Source organism: Bos grunniens, chromosome 8 (genome assembly GCF_055505025.1).
Source record: "Bos grunniens cultivar Pamir isolate PY7600 chromosome 8, Bosgru_T2T1.0, whole genome shotgun sequence".
Lineage (NCBI taxonomy): Eukaryota > Metazoa > Chordata > Mammalia > Artiodactyla > Bovidae > Bos > Bos grunniens.
In genome coordinates this window covers 71375496-71394110 of record NC_141172.1, presented here as the reverse complement: position 1 = coordinate 71394110, position 18615 = coordinate 71375496, and the positions used below count along the sequence as shown (strand labels likewise).

The following is an 18615-nucleotide window of genomic DNA, read 5'->3' as shown; positions in this document are numbered from 1 at the left end:
AGTTGGGGGTTGCTATTGGTTTATGTTCTGGAGAAAGAAGTAGAAATTTATTTATGTGTGAAAAAATGATGGCTCCAGTTAAGGAATTTGTTGTTGTTGTTTAGTCACTAAATCGTGTCCGACTCTTTGTGACCCCATGGACAGTAGCCCACCAGGATCCTCTGTCCATGGGATTTTCCAGATAAGAATACTGGAGTAGATTGCCATTTCCTTCTCCAGGGGATCTTCCCAACCCAGGAATTGAACCCAGGTCTCCAGGGAAGCCCCCAAAATGACCGTAATTCTTAATAACTAATAGGAAGGAAAAAGCAACCCACTCCAGTACTCTTGCCTGGAAAATCCCACGGACGGAGGAGCCTTGTAGGCTATAGTCCATAGCCTACAAGTCCATAGTCGCAAAGAGTCAGACACGACTGAGCGACTTCATTTTCACTTAATAGGATGATGAAAGTTTATTCCAGAAGACAAGATCTGAGTCTTCTGTCTCTTTTACAGTTCACAGACCTAGTTCCTCTGAGTTTTAAGGTGGTTTAAAGTGTCATGATCTTGGAAAAGATCTAGATTTGACACCTCGCTCTATCACTTTCTGAACTGTAATTTCTGACAAGCTATTTGAATTACATGAGCTTTACTTTCCTTGTCTACAAAACTAGGAGAAATGGAACCCTACAACAAATAGTTGTAGGGATTACAAACAGTTGCATAGATTCTTCCCTCTTGCCATCTTCTTTACTGTCTTCCCTTTATTCTAGGTGAAATTTTTTCATCCTGGATGATATTTTATTTGTATTAGTTGCTCAGTTGTGTCTGACTCTTTATGACCCCATGGACTGTAGCCTGCCAGAGTCCTCTGTCCGTGGAATTCTCCAGGCAGGAATAGTGGAGTGAGTACAGGTTGCCATTTCCTCCTCCAGGGGATCTTCCCAGCCCAGGGATCGAACCTGCATCACTTGTGTCTCCTGCATTGGCAGGCAGATTCTTTACCACTAGTGCCACCCAGGAAGCCTATTTTGTTCTTAGCAGGAATTTTCTGGTGTCACCTCCCACTTTACTCATTCCTGTCCCATCATGAGATGCTGAAACATTTTACTCATGGCTTAACTACTTTCTGAGTCTCTAGCTAATCTCCATCAAAACAGAAAGAAGTACATAAACAGCATCCAGCTCCCAAATTAATGGATATTGCTTTACCTTGAACATCTGAATGTCACAAGGATACAGCCTTAAGCTTTACCTCTGAAGTGTACTTCTTTGTTCTGAACGGCTGTGTCTTATTTTCCTGTTCAACTATTTAGTTCCATGATAAAATAAGTCTTAACCTTTGACCTAGCCACTGTTGGCAGCACTTACCTTTCCTCAAGAATGAGCCATGCTGGCCTCTCAAAGTATGGGGACTCTGTTCATGAGCCACAGGCTTGACCTGATTCTATGTTATAACTACTAGTAGTAACCTATTTGTCTTGATCTTTTGGGGCTTTAGTTTTGTAAATTAATTGATTTTTGACTGTACTGGCTCTTCATTGCTGTGTGCAGGCTTTCTCTAGTTGCAGCCAGCAGGGTCTATTGTCTAGTTGTGATGCAAGGGCTTCTCCCTGGGGCTTCTCTCGTTGCAGATTATGGGCTCTAGTGCTCTGCCTCAGTAGTTGTGGTGCGTGGACTTAGTTGCTCCATAGCATGTGGGGATCTTCCTGGACCAGGGATCGAACCCATGTCCCCTGCCTTGGCAGGTGGATTCTTAACAGTTGGATTACCAGAGAAGTCCTGGGCTTTACATTGCTGGGCATACAATTGGCAAACATCCTTCAAGATTAGTTCATTCATTCCCTGTTTCATTTTTTTCATTCATTCCTTCATTCACTTTCTGAGCATGTAAACTCTGCTTCAGACCCTTCCCTATGTTTTAGGATGCAAAGTAAAATATACTCGAGTTAGTTCCATTGGTCTCAATCTGATGATGTCTCAGCTTCACCTCATACAGCACTTATCCCAACATGACTTATAGCTGAGCCCAACATATCCTTAAATGCTACCTTTTACTATTTATAGGAAAAGATATTCAAATGGGAAATGAAAATGCCATTAACAGATCCAAATGCATATTGAATAGTTCGGATATTTCCTGAAGTCTTTAATTCACCTGAAGATAAATAAGCAAATAGTCTTTTCCAAGTAGAATTATTTACATTAAAAACAAGATAAGTTAGAAACAGCAACATCTTTAAAAGTGTTTTTAGATAACATACTGCACTTTCCTAGGGAGAGGCAGAGCATGGGACAAAACAAATTTCATACAAAACTCTGTCTTCTCTACACAAATTCTCTAATCTTCCTAGTGGCTGATTTGTTACAGTTCTAATAAAGTTAATGGAAATGATCGAAATATTTCCAAGTATTTCTTGCTTTTATTTAAAAAATCAATACCTAGCTTTCCATCAAATTGTAATAAAGAATGAAGCCAATATGTAGACTTTACAGAGTCTGTCAGAAATGTCTATTTAAAATGACCTAATGCAAGGACAAATGCCCTAATGCTTCTGTGGCCCTCCAATGCTTGATCCACTGGCAGCCGGACTTGCGTTCTCTGAGCCACTCCTTACAGGAACAGTGGTTGTACCTGGCAGTTGCTTTTCTCTGGTTGATCTTGGGATTAAGTCATATACTTCAGTCTGAATTTCAGTGGTCACATGGAATCTCTTTTCATGTCACGTTGACCTTGGATTTTGTATGTGGAAATAAGGGCATAGCACAACCAGAATTTCTAGCTGGCCCTAGAATTCCAAGTTGATTTCCATGTTAGGGTTCCTCTCCCTGAATTGTTAGTTCCCATCTGAAGGTTTTTTTTTTTTGCTCCTATCAAATCTCCCTGGTGGCTCCAAGATAAAGAATCCACCTGCCATGTAGGAGATCCAGGAGATGTGGGATCCATCCCTGGGTCGGGAAGATCCCCTGGAGGAGGAAATGGCAACCTGCTCCAGTATTATTGCCTGGAGAATTCCATGGACAAAGGAGCCTGGCAAGTGACAGTCCATGGGGTCTCAAAGAGTTGGACATAACTTAGCGACTAAATAACAACAACAATGTAGTCTCAATGATTAAGAGTCTCTTGTTCTCTGTAGGTTTTCAATACATTTATTTTTGAAACAAATATTTATTGAACAATTACAATGTGTCAGCCAGGTACTGTATTACTGCAGTAACAAGGTGAGATTTCCCCTATCTCCACAGAATTTAGAGTCTATTGAGGTGATAGGTATGTAACAAGACATTACTTTAAAATACAATGAGTGTTAATAGGAGAAGTATAATACCTATCTCCTCAAGGGGCTCAATTTTGAATCTGCTCAATGAGGAAATTTCCTAGAATTATAACAACAGTTTACCTGATTGCCAAGAGTCCTGCTGCTCTCCCTTTCAATTTCTGCATACCGTGTCCTGCCTACTTGATTCTACTCCTCAACACTGATTACTTAGAGACTCATAACTGAGTCTTGTTCCACTATTTCACTATGCTCAGAGCTACCTGGTTATCTCTTCAGCTGACCTCATTTGCAAGGTCAGCTCCTTCTAGTAGGGCTTTGGCATTTAGCCTCAAGCTAGCCACTGTGCCTTACTCTTCCTCCCAGCTCTACAAGCAGAAGTCCCAGAATTCAATGCATATCAGCCCAGTAGGCTGCAGGTGCAAAAAAAGTGTGTTACTTGCTCAGTTGTGTCCTCTCCACCGCCATGAGCTGTCACCCGCCAGGCTCCTCTGTCCATGGGATTCTCCAGGCAAGAATCCTAGAGTAGTTTGCCATTCCCCTCCCCAAGGGATCTTCCCAACTCAGGGACTGAACCTGGGTCTCCTGCATTGTAGGTAGATTCTTTACAATCTGAGCCACGAAGGAAGCCCATTTGGCTACAAAGATCTCTGCAAATAAATATTTATTGAAATTTGGATTTGAAACTGACTGTTTCTGTAGTTAAACCATGTCAGTGCCTTAAGATACAATGCATTGTTTCTTTAAGGAGCTTGTAATCTCTAACGGAGAACCTGATTCATTCCAAGGCAATGTTATACTTTAAACTTCCTTAATGAGGTATGCACTAATTTCTCATGTGCCAAACAGAAATAATTAGTGTTGAGTTGAGGATCAAAAAGAGATAATACACAGGAAAACACTTCAATGCATCACACCCATGTGAAATAGTTTTATAGTTGCTTGCTAAAGGATACACTAGTAAGATGAAAAAAGCATTACCACCATCAAAATTGGCTTGCTTATGCCCAAGAGAGTAAAATTTGTTCTTCTTTGGGTGTCAGTTTTCTCTTCTATTAAATGAATGAATTTCCAGGATTAATATTTATTCCATTATACTATTGTATCTTATCAGTGCTTAAATATTTCAGTAAGATCAATTAATAAGCAAATCCATCAACATATTCAGTCAAAGTGTTACCAAAAGGTACGTGTGGGCTCTGGCTGCTCACCACTCAAAAGCCAATAAACAGGCCAGGCTGGTGGAAAGGGAAGTTTGCTTTACTTCAGATGCTGGCAGCTGAGAGGAGGAGGGTGTCGGGCATCTGTCCAAAGGCCAACTCCCCCCACCCCCACTGGAAACCAGCGGGGCAAGAGCTTTTATAGACAGAGTGGGGAGGGAACTACACACAGAAACAGCACAGTCAGCTCTAAGAGTCATCTTCAGATTGGTCCATGGTGGTCTGACCAGCATCATCTTGGTTGTTTTAAGCACTGATGTGCTTGAAGATTAACAGAAAGTTAATCTTCAGTTCCAGGGTCCATTTGTTCCCATTTCTTTGTGGCCAGTTCTTGGAACTGCGGCATCTCATGTCCTGGGTACAGTCTGGTCATCATGTAGTTAACTTCTCTACCTGGTGTTTCAGTATCTATAAGACAGCTCACAGGATAGGACTCAGAATATTATCTATAGTCCTTGAGAAAGAACTAAAGGTCCTTGATTATCTTTAATGATTGCATTATTATTATTTAGTCTCCTTTGACTGTTTTCCTTTGTTTCAGCATTCCTCACTTCTCTGATTAAACTTACTTTTTGACTAAAGTTTTCCACAGACAAAAGGAAGGCAGAGGACATGGTGGGCAGAGGCGGGGAGGAATGGTGGTACCAAGGACGATAGAGTCCTGCTCTGTTTCAATCACAGGGCCCGTGTGATAGGCTTCCGAACGCATTTGCTATTTTTCGTATTAGTATCAGATAATTAGAATTATCATTTCTTTCTACCAAGCAGAGGATGGGATAAATAGCTCAGTAAGTATAGTTTACTGACTCTTGACAAAGAGAAGCATTAGTAGTATAGTGGATTTGAAGTTCCAAGCCTTGGTTTCAGGTTCCAGCTTTTCCATGGAATGCTTTTGGGCAAGTTGTGTTACCTCGCTAAGGCTCAGTTCTCCCATCTGTATAAACAGCTAAAGCTTCTCTTTATAGAGCAGACTGCCTCACAGGGTCGTTATGAACTTTAAAAATAAAATATTTAACCATCTGAAAGGTACTACATAAAACTAAATGATTATATGTTGTCTTCTAACATGTTTTATTACAAATAACTCAAGAATTTATTCAATAAAATGCGTATGGCACTTGGACACTTTCAAATATTTTTAAGTATAAAAATAGCCTTAGCTCTGGCAGCCTGGATGGGAAGGGAGTTTAGGGGAGAATGGACACTTGTATATGTATGGCTGAGTCCCTTCACTGTTCACCTGAAACTATCATAAAATTGTTAATCAGCCAAACCTCAATACAAAATAAAAAGTTTTAAAAAACTAGCCTAAGCTCTTTTATCACTTGTAACTTAACTGATGACTTAACATTGGCAGGATTGTATTAAGGTGTTAAGAAAACTCACAATTATCAGTTTGTGGGGAAAGAGCCCTATGTCCAGAGTTTGCCTCATGGGCAAAAGAGTTGTCAGCAGACCAGCAGTTGGGTACAATCTGTGCCTCACTGCCAAGGCTTTGAAGAACAACAGACTGTATTTTCTTATATATGTGGTCCATGTTCCAAACTGGAAGTATATTATACATTAAAAAATACAGGAATGAAAACATTACCAGCATTAAGGCTAGCTCTGCTTGGAAGAGATTTTGTGGTGCATTGCAGATAAACAGCAGCTGCACTGCGGAGTCCAGTTCTGGAATCAGCTTCAGTTTCCACTTGCTGCCTTGGTCAATCAGCTAAGGAAATGGAAAGAACCAGAGTTCAGCAGTGGGCCAGAAGGGATCCTGAGGCAATTTTCCAGGGAAAGTTTAAAAAAAAAACAGGGAAAAGGAAAAAGACTCTATGCTGCACTGAGTTGCTATAAAAATCAGATTAAATGCAGAACATCCCAGGTGAGAATCCTGTGAAAGAAAATAATTAAAAAATGTAATTTGATGTAAAAGCTGTATTCCAGAAGGACATACTGAGATTAATATTCACTACCTTTGAAAGAGATGTGAGTGCTTCCGTCGGCTTTCCCAGGGCACGTGTGAACACCCAGTGCTTGATGCTGTAATGCCATTATCCCATTTATCATTCCCAACAGTCAGAACAGTCCCGTTTTCTCACTGGGGAAATGGATTGGGTTTAACTGCACTAAGCTCACGAACTGGCCATTTCCAGGTTTGTTCTTTCTCACTACTAAACCCCAAGCATCATTCAAATCTGTCAAGCAGAGAAATTTTATAAAATGCACTTAAAACTTAAGTGGTTGAAAGAGCCCACGGTTGCCTAGCAACAGAGCTTTCAGAGGTAAGCAATGTGACGTGCTGAAGAAATCTCTAGAGAGGAGAGGAAACCTTGCTTCTAGCTGTAGCTTTCTTGCTTCTTTAAGTAGGGGAAGCATTTCTGCACTTGAGGGAACTCATGTATAAACTGACGTGCTTGAGTTAGATTATCACTAGGGTTCCTTTCATTATTTTATCTATGATTGGATGAAATATCAATTTAGTATCATCTCAGACTCTGAGATATGACCCTTGGGTTTAGATTCTAATTTCACTTGCTTGCTAAACCACTTCTGTCATGTCTGACTCTTTACAACCTGTAGTCTGCCAAGCTCCTCTGTCCATGGGAGTCTCCAGGCAAGAATATTGGAGTGGGTTGCCATGCTCTCCTCCAGGGCATCTTCCCAGGGATTGAACCTGCATCTCCTGCATTTCCTGCATTGCAGAGGATTCTTTACCCACTAAGCCATCTGGGAAGACCAGATTCTAGTGTTTTTGTTGATTAATGCATTTTTGACCATTCCCAGTCAAATTCCTTGCTTGTCTAACCCTCTAAGTAAGATACTGTCTTGTCAATATACAATTCTTTTGCATGATTTACTTAACAAATGTTTCCTAAGAAAGTATAGAATACAAGGCACTATACTTGGGCTAAGGGAATAAAAATAAGTAAATCACAAACTGCATCTTCTAGGAACTTGCAGCCGTGCAGAGACAAAAATACATCTAAAAATTATCTAGATATTCTATTTCTTCTTGTGTTGGACCATTTCTCTTTAATCTTTGTTCCTTCCTCTGTTTTCCAGTACCTGGCAAAATGCAGTTGCTCAAATAATATTTATTGAATGAGTAAATGACTTAAAAGTGGATTTGGACAGAGGACACTGGGGGGATCACAGTCCATAGGGTTGCACAGAGTAGGACGTGACAGAGCAACTAACACTTCCACACTCACATACATACACATGTATGTATATCTTATTCTAGTGTTTAGTTGAGCATGACTGTAAGAGGCTTTGCCATGAGGCTTCATAAATCATCTCCAGATGCTCAGCAAGAAGCAGAATAAACAGACACAGGCTGGGTCAAAACTAACAGACCCAAATGTAGTACTCATCTCTAAGGGCGTACATAAACCTGAATGAGTTTATCCACAAACAATGTTAATTATTTCTTGATTTGGGTTATCATTTAAACACAAAAGGGTGTGATCTGATGGATGGTGCAAACTAAAGAGAAGGTCTAGATAATGGAGATATATCTAGTCAAGTGAAATCAACATGTGATTGCAGGAGGTTCATTTGGCCTCAAACAAAATGGAAATCAATAAAGGAAGTAGAAAAAACAAATTTTTTTTATTAAAAGAAATCCATACTTTTTTAAAACTAAAAACTGGATAAGCAGACATAATGAAAACACATAGCTGACAAAGTACACTGATGGTATGACTACTGTCCTAAGTCATTACAATAGTCTCCTGACAGTAGTTGGCAAGAATAACTTGGAAAATAACTTAATCCAGCAATAGGACAAAAACATTATCAGTAGTACTTAATATACCTTTTTTATATGTATATATCTATATGCATGCATGTGTGCTAAATTGCTTCAGTCATGTCCAACTCTTTGTGGCCCCATGGACTGCAGCCCGCCAGCTCCTCTACCCATGGAATTCTCCAGGCAAGAATACTGGAGAGGCTTGTCATGTCCTCCTCCAGGGGATCTTCTTGATCCAGTGATTGAATCCCTGTCTCTTATTTCTCCTGCATTGGCAGGTGGGTTCATAACCACTATCGCCACCTGGGAAGCTCATATATCTATATGTGAGTGAGAGAAAGTCAGTCAGTCATGTCTGACTATCTACGACCCTATGGACTATACAATCCAATGGAATTCACCAGGCTGTAATACTAGAGTGGGTTGCTGTTCCCTTCTCCAGGGGATCTTCCCAACCTAGGGATTGAACCCAGGTCTCCAGCATTGCAGGCAGATTATTTACCAGCTGAACCACCAGGGAAGCCCATATCTCTACATATAGGTTTGCAAATCCCCAAAGTATTAATAAATGCCAGTGAGGCTTCAGTTGTGTGTCAGAGTCCTGTACACTTTAGTTGGACTCTGGCTTCAAATTTCCAATGCCATCAGGACCTAGAGAGCAAATCAGGAAATGGAGACATAAGCCCAGGTCTGTAGTCTGGAAACTGATAGTACAAATTAATGCAAGACTGCAACACAATTTACAAAGAGCTGCCTGTGAATAACTACAGCAGAATAGACCCTGGGCTTGGAGAAGTAAAACCAACACTTGAGCCTCAAAATGGCAGCCAGTTTCCTTCTGGATCTCTTTGGTTTTATCTAACTTGACTCAGAGGTGAGTCTTCACATGATGGGCTCACAAACTACAGTCAGGCCTGTGTGACTAGGGCTGGAAGGGGCTCAGGGTGGTGATCCTGTAAAAGGTTTCAACTCTATGCATTCAATGAGGTCTCACTGTAAATAGTTTATCTGTTTTAAAGACAAAATTAGAAATTGTATTGCCTTATTCCTCGGGTAACAATCCCTTTTTCTCAGTGGAATGTAAATGTGTAAACCTTTAAGTCATGCGTGAGATATAGAATCTGAAATTGTGCTTCCCCATTGGTACTTAATGAGAATACATGAAGAGGTAGGGCCAGCAAATTAACAACCTCAAAGACAAAAGTTTACAATAAACATCGTATGCCTGTGATATTCTAGTCAAAAAGAATGCAAGCAATAATACTGAATTCAAGACAGGGGAATTAGATAGCAAACCTGCCCTCTGGTCCTCTTTACCAGTTGGAAGAAGATTCCTTTCATTTTCACATTCCTGAGTTAGTCATGCACTGTGTTTTATGAAAGTGCATTATTAAAATGTTTTGATTTGTTTTTACTCCAGGATATAAAACCAACTGGGGGATCTGGGATGTGTAAGATGTTTATTCTTGCTCTTTGATTATTAATCATTGCCTTCACTTTCCCTTGCTCTTCACTGGATATTTCAGTGTTCATAAATACCTGTCATAGAAATTATAAATAGAATAAAGGACTCAGAGTTAATGAAGCTATTTTTAACATAGTGATATTGCTGACACGAACATTTCCTGTGTGCAGTTTCTGTCCTAATTTCTTTACATATATTAGCTCCTTTGATCCTTATAACAACCTTATGAGATGGATACTGTTATATTTTACACTTGAGGAAAATCAGACATGGAAAGCTTACCAAATTTGACCAGGTTTACATGTGTAAGTGGTGTAGTTAAGAATCAAACATAGGATTTATTAATATGAGTCCCTTCTATATACTTAACCATCAAACTCTTCTGCCTCTTAAAGATGTTGAATACTATCAGCAATCAGAAGATCTATTTAATAAGCCTAACTTTAGTATCATCTATGAATTAGATACTAGGATCAGATGGTAAAAAAATCTGCCTGCAATGCAGGAGTGAAGTGAAGTGAAAGTGAAAGCCGCTCAGTTGTGTCCGACTCTTTGTAACCCCATGGTCTATACAGTCCATGAAATTCTCCAGGCCAGAATACTTGAGTGGGTAAACTTTCCCTTATCCAGGGGATCTTCCCAACCCAGGGATTGAACCCAGGTCTTCTGCATTGCAGGTGGATTCTTTACCAGCTGAGCCACAAGGGAAGCCTGGGTTCATTCCCTGGGTTGGGTAAATCCACTGGATAAGAGAATGGCTACCCATTCAGGTATTCTTACCCAGAGAATTCCATGGACAGAGAAGCCCGGTGGGGTATAGTTCACAGAGTCAGATATGACTGAGTGACTAACACTTTCACTTTTCAACACATGCTGTAGATAAGTAACACATTTTGTCAGTAGGTCAAAAAGATACATGACACAAACTACAGATGTGGGAAAAGGTACCCATATTCAGATTCTGTCTAATATTACTAAAAAAAAAAAAAATCGGTGCAGAACGAGAAGCAAGTTCAGATTTTTATAGCACCTGTCTTAGACTGGAGTTGCATCCCCATAGATTTCAGCCACAATATTTCACAGAGGAACTTGTTCCTGCAATGTTTCCAAACCTGCTGGTAAAAGTCCTTTATCACTACGGCATTTCTTGGTTTTCTTTCTGCTTAGGATCTAAATCATTTTGCACGGTCTATTTCTGTATCTGGAGGTAGGAGGGAAGACTAACTCCCACATCTTAGCTCAACCTCACAGTACCTCGATTGTACTTAAATGTACTGTTCTCAAGGATTCAGTTCTGGGAAACATGAGGCTAGAGTTTTTGGAGGATTGGTGTTTCTTAGTAGAGGTCACTGCAGTATAAACCAAAGTAGCATCTTTGTTGTATTTATGTAAATTCATGCAGCCTAATCGATAGAGCCAAAGGAAATGGACAGGAAAGAAACTGTATTTCACAGTAACATAGTTTCCTGCTCCCCAACCCCAGTGGATTGATCATGTGAGGTGGTTTAAGGCTGATGGCTCATTGGATTACATGCCATTGATATATCAGTGGCAGTAACAAGACTTCCACAAATCACAACCATGAGCTTCTGTGACTCCCAGGTCTATCTCTGTAATATTTTCATTTTGCTTTTTAAGAGAGAGATCTGATACTTCAGTTTTTCATGGTCCAGGCAATCAGTCCTATGCTAAATCTAGACTTAAAAACTTATGGGCTTATCAACCTAAGCCATTAACAGAACTCAGGGAACTTCACAAGTTGTCATCCTTCCCTACTTCTAAGGCCCTAGAATGCCAGAGCCATCACTGCTTAGGCCCCTAGTCCTTGCTTTTTCTTTTTTCTTAGCCACAATGACTTGCAAAAATCACTCATAAAGATTTTCCCCATCAAGCAAGCAATAAAAAAGGATACAAAGCATTTGGGAAATGCAAAATGCTACATAAATTTAAGAGCAGTTCTGTTTATTGTAAACCTTGCATGAAAACAAATATGACTTGCTTAATTTAGGAGGAGAATTGATGTGTGCAGTGAGGAAACTGGTGCAGCGTGAAAAGCGTAGATTTGGGTTCTAAGAGACAAGAGTTTTACTTTCAGCTTTGGCACTTACTAGGTAGGGGATCTGGACAGATTAATCTCTCAGAGCTTCAGTTTTCTATATAAAAATATATAATACTATAATAATCATGGGCACCCATGAACACACACATGCACACACACCCACACACACACACACACACACCCCCCTCAGAGACTTGTGAGAGCTATGTGAGATAACAGGTAAAGTGCCCAGCAGAATGTCTATCTGACAGTTTTCCTAATGTTTTTAACGCTAAATCACTAGAGCAAATGGTGCTCAATAGAAGACAAAGAGGCACATGGTGCATCCAGTAAAGTTATCACAAAGGAAGAGGAAACCCTAATGGTGTCTCATTCTTTCTCATCCTAGTGGCTCTGCTTGGAATAAAAATCCATGCAGACCTGGAATGACATTGAATGAATAGATAGAACTCTTCCTGAAACTACCCAATAACAGGTCATTGCAAGTTCATCAATGATGGAGAATGATGTTGATGTTGGGGAGTGTACCAAAGAAACATGATGCAGAGGAAGCAATCCTGGACATGTGCCAGGTGTGGAGGGATCTGGTTCTACCCAGTTGCCAGCTAGCCAGCCCTCCAGTCTTTGTGGGTGGCAGGTTCCTCACCTGAAAAAAAAATGTGGAAAATGGCCCAATAACCTGTGATAGCCTTGAACTGCATTTTGAATCTGTGAAATGAAATTCCTTCATGAAAAAGAGATTTTTCTACAGCTCAGCAAATAGGCCGGCTGCTAAGAAGAGCTATAAGGTTTTTAGAGCAGGAAAGAAACCAATCTCTATTATTTCCAGGATGCGAATTTAGCTTCAGCCATCTCTAGAGCACTGGCTGTTGGCAAAGCGATGAGTTCCATCACTGAGGAGTAAAGCACATGACTTTATTCCAAGTTGGGAATGTCACTGTAGATGCAGCAACATTTTTCTAACCAGTATCATTAATAGAGTTGTCCCAGACCTTGAGGATTTTACAAGAAAGTGAGAAAGTAAAAAAAAATAATAAATAAATAAAAGAAAGGTAAGAAAAACCTCTCTTGACTTGAACATTGAGAGTGAGACAAAGTGATTTTAAAAGCATCTTCCATTTCTATATTTTCTATTTTTATTCTACATACATAATGGAGTTCTTAATAATCTCACAGTTGTATTTGGAACTGACACAGATTAAAGGAATGCTAAAATGACTTTTCTGCTCAGAAATATAAAATGACTCTTCAGTGCCTAAATAAATTTCAAGATCCCCAAAGCAGGCATTCAGATCCTTCACCACATACAATCTATCACTTCAACATAATATGTTTGCCAGGGTTTCATTCAACAGACATTACTCAACATACATTTAAAATTGCCTTTCTTTGTAAAAACTCCCTATGTAAGGGATTGCAGTTTAATTTTTCCAGTAGTCCTTGTAAATGCCTTACATATAGGTGGTGATAAAATATATGAAAAAATAAAAGAATAAACAACATCAAGTCTTTTTTCTCAAACACAAAATTAAGGAGCAAAATAATTAAGGAAACCCAATGAAAGTGTCTTCCCTGACGGCCCAGTGGTAAAGAATCCACATGTAAATGCAGGAGGTGCGAGTCTGATCCCTGCGTTGGGAAGATCCCCTGGAGGAGGAGGTGGCAACCCACTCCAGTATTCTTGCCTGGAGAATCCCATGGGCAGAGGAGCCTGGCCGGCTACAGTTCGTAGAGTTGCAGAGTCGGACACGACTGAGCAACTAAACAACAAAAACAATGAAAGTGTCAGGGAAGGAATAGAGAGTGGATCTTCTTTAATTAGAGGCTTAATAGTTAAGCCTGGTGGCTCAGACGGTAAAGCGTCTGCCTGCAATGCGGGAGACGTGGGTTTGATCCCTGGGTCGTGAAGATCCCCTGGAGAAGGAAATGGCAGCCCACTCCACTATTCTTGCCTGGAAAATCCTATGGACAGAGGAGGCTGGTAAGCTACAGTCCATGGTGTCTCAAACAGTCAGTCAGGACTGAGCGACTTCACTTCCTTTTCTTTCTTAATTTAGATCAGAGAGATAAAGGACTGATTGCAAGCAGAAGTCTTAGCTTGGCAGTGAACCTGTTGAAAATACTTGGAAGAAACAATCAGATCTATTGGGTTGAACATATATAGATTTGAACAAACTATTTCTGTTCAGTCAGTTATACCAGATGAGAAGCACATGAAAATAATTGACTGTTCAAGATGGTGCGTCCTAATTTATAACCTGATGCTGTGTGATCTGGAGAAGGCAATGGCAACCCTCTCCAGTACTCTTGCCTGGAAAATCCCATGGAGGGAGGAGCCTGGTGGGCTGCAATCCATGGGGTTGCTAAGAGTCAGACACAACTGAGCGACTTCACTTTCACTTTTCACTTTCATGCATTGGAGAAGGAAATGGCAATCCACTCCAGTGTTCTTGCCTGGAGAATCCCAGGAATGGGAAAGCCTGGCGGGCTGCCATCTATGGGGTCCCACAGAGTTGGACACAACTGAAGCGACTTAGCATCAGGAGCCATGTGATCATGGACAAATTCCTTAACAACCCTGAGCTTAATAAAACTGATATTACATGAGGAAATGCACAGAACAGCCCAGAGCTCCATCCTTCTTTTTTTTAAGTCTTTATTTAGTTTGTTACAATATTCCTACTGATATATGTTGCAGATTTTTGGCCAGAAGGTATGTGGTACCTTCCTGACCAAGGATCATACCCATCCTCCCTGCATCGGAAGGCAAAGTTTAACCAGTGGACCACCAGGGATGTCCCAGCCCTTCTTAAATGTTCAGAAACATGTTAGTATTTTTCCTCTCTGCTGATTCTGTATTTCTTATCCTTGTCTATGAGATAATAAAGAAAAAGTCATGGGCAGTCATTTAGATGATCAAAAAGCATACACCAATTTATGACCTGTAATTTTCTGGGGTCCATTGTGAATGGGTTTTGCTTGTAACCGTTTCTGGGTCACTTTCATCTCTTTGCCCTTTTCTATATTAGTGCTTCTTTTAGACTGCAAATCAAACATGTGTCATGATACATGTAGCATGGGGCTAAAGAATTATTGACTCATTTTTTTCAGAAATGGAAATTAGGGAAACTTCCCTGTGGAGCCATCATTTTTGGATGAGTTTCTGGACATTTTGACAGCTTTGCAGTTTCTGAGCTCAGAATTGTGTCCTAGGTCTATTTATCTGTCATCTCTCCTCTACCAAGCAGAGATTTAGCAAAGCGCCATGACTCTTTTAACTAAAGATTTCAGGATTTCCAAATGGGCCATGATAGAAGAATTGGCTTGGCTCCTATTGGGTCCTGCATCTTCCTGAAAGTCTAATGTGATGCTTCTGAGGAGAAAAATGAAAAAAGGGAAAATGTTAGTTGCTCAGTTGTGTCCCAGTCTTTGAGCCCCCATGAACTGTAGCCTGCCAGGTTCCTCTGTCCTTGGAATTATCCAGGCAAGACTGCTGGAGTGGGTAGCCATTCCTTTCTTCAGGAGATCTTTCCAACAGAGCACCATCACAAATCCAAAACCCTATTAAATTAACCAAAATCACTGAAACAGTTTCTCCCAGTGGTCTCATCATGTTTAGCTTATAACTTCAATGTTTTTCTATTGCTAATTTAAATCTAACATCTAATTTAAATATTTCTACCTAGCTCTCAAGCTCTTCTACTGAATGGCTTCATCGACTCATTAAATACCATCTTCCCGTTGCTCCCCAGCACCTGCTGCCCACAAGCTGTTAATGTTCTACTGGGTTATTATGGAGTCTTGCCCGAGGTCACAGCTGAAAGGCCTTGCACCTAAACCACAGAAGCAGAGCCCAGAACCAAGATCACCTCGGAAGCTGACTGAGTCCCTTTGTAACTGTTGTCAAAAGCTCTCCTGATCATCACTAGCCAGCTTTCTGACCCCAAATTAGGCAAAAAATACCCACCCCAGTGTTCACCCTATAGCGCCCTAAGCAATCACCTAATGCCAGCTTTCCAGCAGGAATTTTCTTGGTCTTGAGACTACAAAAATTGCTACCAACCCATGAAAAGAATCAGTTCACCTTGAGCCAGCCCACTGTTATAACAACATCCCCCAGTCTAATAAACAATAAAATAAGTAATAATATAATAAATATAATAATAATAAAATAAAATTCTCCCTTCTGATGACTCTCCCTGGCCGGTTCAGAGGTCTGCACACTGCACTCGCAGTGCCCACTTTATCTTTGCTCTTTGTTCTTAATAAACTCACTCCATTCTGAAACGCTCTGTATCTTGCACCTACTTAACATAAACGTCACCTGCTTCCTGAAATGCACTCCAAGCTCCCTAGTCCCAAATCCTTTTTCTCCAAGATCAAGTTGGTCTCATCTTGTCCATTAAACTTTTCTGATTAGTCCAATTTTTGTAATTATGAATTTCTCACTCTTCCACTAACATCCTCACCATCCCCCCACCAATGTGGACAATTCTGTCTTGGAACTGTGAATGTTTTGCTTAGATAAGTCAATGGCCTCCACCAGTGGCCCCCAAACATTTTTGGCACCAGGGACTGGTTTTGTGGAAGACAATTTTTCCACGGACAGGGAGGGGGAGGAGGGATGGTTTGGGGATGATTCAGGCATGTTACACTTATTGTACACTTTATTTCTATCATTATTACATCAGCTGAACCTCAGGTCATCAGGCATTAAATCCTGGAGGCTGGGGACTCCTGCTCTAGGCCAAGCCTTCCTCCTCATAATCCTACCAGCCATGTCTCTTTGTGTCCATATTTTATGCTTAAAAGAGGTGATGTGAATAGGAACAGGGCCTAATGCAAAGGATGGAGAGGGTAGTTTAAGGTTTTGTTTTTTTTTTTTTGCATGTTTCCTGAGATTATAGTGAACTGAGTTTCATAATATTTTAATGACTTAACTAGATAAAAGCTGATTTGTTTTAGAGTCCCATGTATTTGCATGCGGCACCAAATGCGGAAAAAGGATGAATGTTCTCCCCACCTCTGCATGAAACTAAGCAGAATTTTGACGTGTAGTCAATGGGGTCTAGGCAGCTCACAGATGTCACACTCAGCTGAGGGTAATTGATGAGTATGCATGAAAAGAATAGCAAGAAGAGAATTTTCTGTTTTGGAAAAAGGTGTGATTAGGGTTTTAGGAGAGTCAAAAAAGATGGTAAAGCATCTCACGTCTACTCAGTGTCTTCCCAAGTTTTTTTTTTTTTTTAAAAAATAGGATTTCTCTCTCATACTAAATATTCAGCACAAAAGCCGTGTTTAAGTAAACAGTGGCCAAATGTCTTCATCCTAAGTGCTTATCCCCCAGTAGCACATTGGGTAGGTGGGGAACTCTAAATAGCTTCTTACTTAGGAGAGAGGTGGGCAGTGAGGCTGAAAATGCATGTTAACGATCTGCCTTCAGTGGTAGCAGAGGCTGAGCATGGGATGCCCTTGTTACAGAAGATTATTTGTTCTCGTTCTCACTGTTTGAGGACATCGACAAACCATTTTCTATGCTGAGAATGGAGATGGGAAATCAGGCATGACTCATTTTTCTAAGTTAAAAACACAGCATTTCTTTTTAAATTACAAAAAGTAATCTCCATTGGCTTTTAACTAGTAAATTATGCAAACACACAAAGAAAAGTTTAATAATCTTCTTGCCTCCTTTATTTCCTTTTCTCTACAATAACCAAAGTTTTGAGCCTGAAAGATGGCCTATCAGAAAGTCTCTGGGGTTCAAATCAATCCACACTCACTTATGCCACTTAACATGAGACTTTTTTCTTAAAAAAATTAACCTTTTTCCCCCAAGCTGATATAAGTAAGTGCCTTGAGAACAGGATGATTTAAAGTATCTTTTGGAGACTTCCCTGGCAGTCCAGTGGTCAAGACTGCTTCCTGGTGCAGGGGTGCAAGTTCGATCCCTGGTCAGGGAGCTAAGATCCTATATGCCTTGGACCAGAAAGTCAAAACACAAAAACAGAAGCAATATTGTAACAAATTCAATACAGAAGGTCTTTAAAAATGGTCTACATCAAAAAATCTTTGAAAACATGAAGTATCTTTTGTGTCCTATCAGATAAATCCTTACCTCCCAAACCAATCAAACCCACACAGCACCAAGGTGCTGCAGACCATGTCTTGGGCTTCCTAGCATACTCTGGTTGCCGTTAGAAACACCAAAGTTTCCTTGGTTATCACTGGCTTTATTAAAAAAGCTAGCTAACTAAAGCAAATCTTGTAGTCCTATTTCTAATATGTTGTCAAAATGCAAGTGCCTTAAGGAGGAACTTAGTACGTTTTGTAATTAAGGGAAAATATATATATAATATGCATGGGCTTCCCTGATGGCTCACACAGTAAAGAATTTGCTTGCAATTCAGGAAACCCAGATTCAATCCCTGGGTTGAGAAGATCCTCTGATTCCAAGGGAATGGCTATCTACTCCAGAATTCTTGCCTGGAAAATCCTATGAACAGAGGAGCCTGGTGGGCTACAGTCCATGGGGTCACAAAGAGTCAATCATGGCTAAGCACATACAACATATACATAGATCAAAATTTTGGTATGAAAAAGGGAAGGATTTTAACCATAGGACTGCAAGTATTAGCATCATTGGCTTAGAAGATTTTACCATTTTTCTTGTGACATAGCTATTCCTCTTCTAAAAACCATTTTTAGTTATCTCATACAAGTGGGCATTCTCTGACTCTGCTAATAAAATTTTTTCTCAGTGATAAGAAGAAAATTGCACTACCATCTGCTAAGTACTGTAGTGTAATGTAAGATAGTCTGATCACCACTACATCTAATTAAAATAGTAAATCACTTTTAAAAATCCTTCTGTA

At 40.2% G+C, this 18615-nt stretch overlaps 1 protein-coding gene across 1 annotated transcript in view; it reads right to left on the bottom strand.

Annotated features, from left to right (window-relative positions):
• Window positions 1-4757: 4757 nt before the first annotated feature.
• ADAM7 (ADAM metallopeptidase domain 7) overlaps window positions 4758-18615 on the bottom strand; it is an 80449-nt gene continuing 66591 nt past the window's right edge. The window contains exons 22-24 of the mRNA XM_086414120.1: window positions 6069-6191; window positions 5123-5189; window positions 4758-4885 (exon numbers count right to left, since the gene is read on the bottom strand). Of these exons, the coding sequence (XP_086270246.1) occupies window positions 4758-4885; window positions 5123-5189; window positions 6069-6191 (318 nt within the window). The remainder of the gene's footprint in view (window positions 4886-5122; window positions 5190-6068; window positions 6192-18615) is intronic.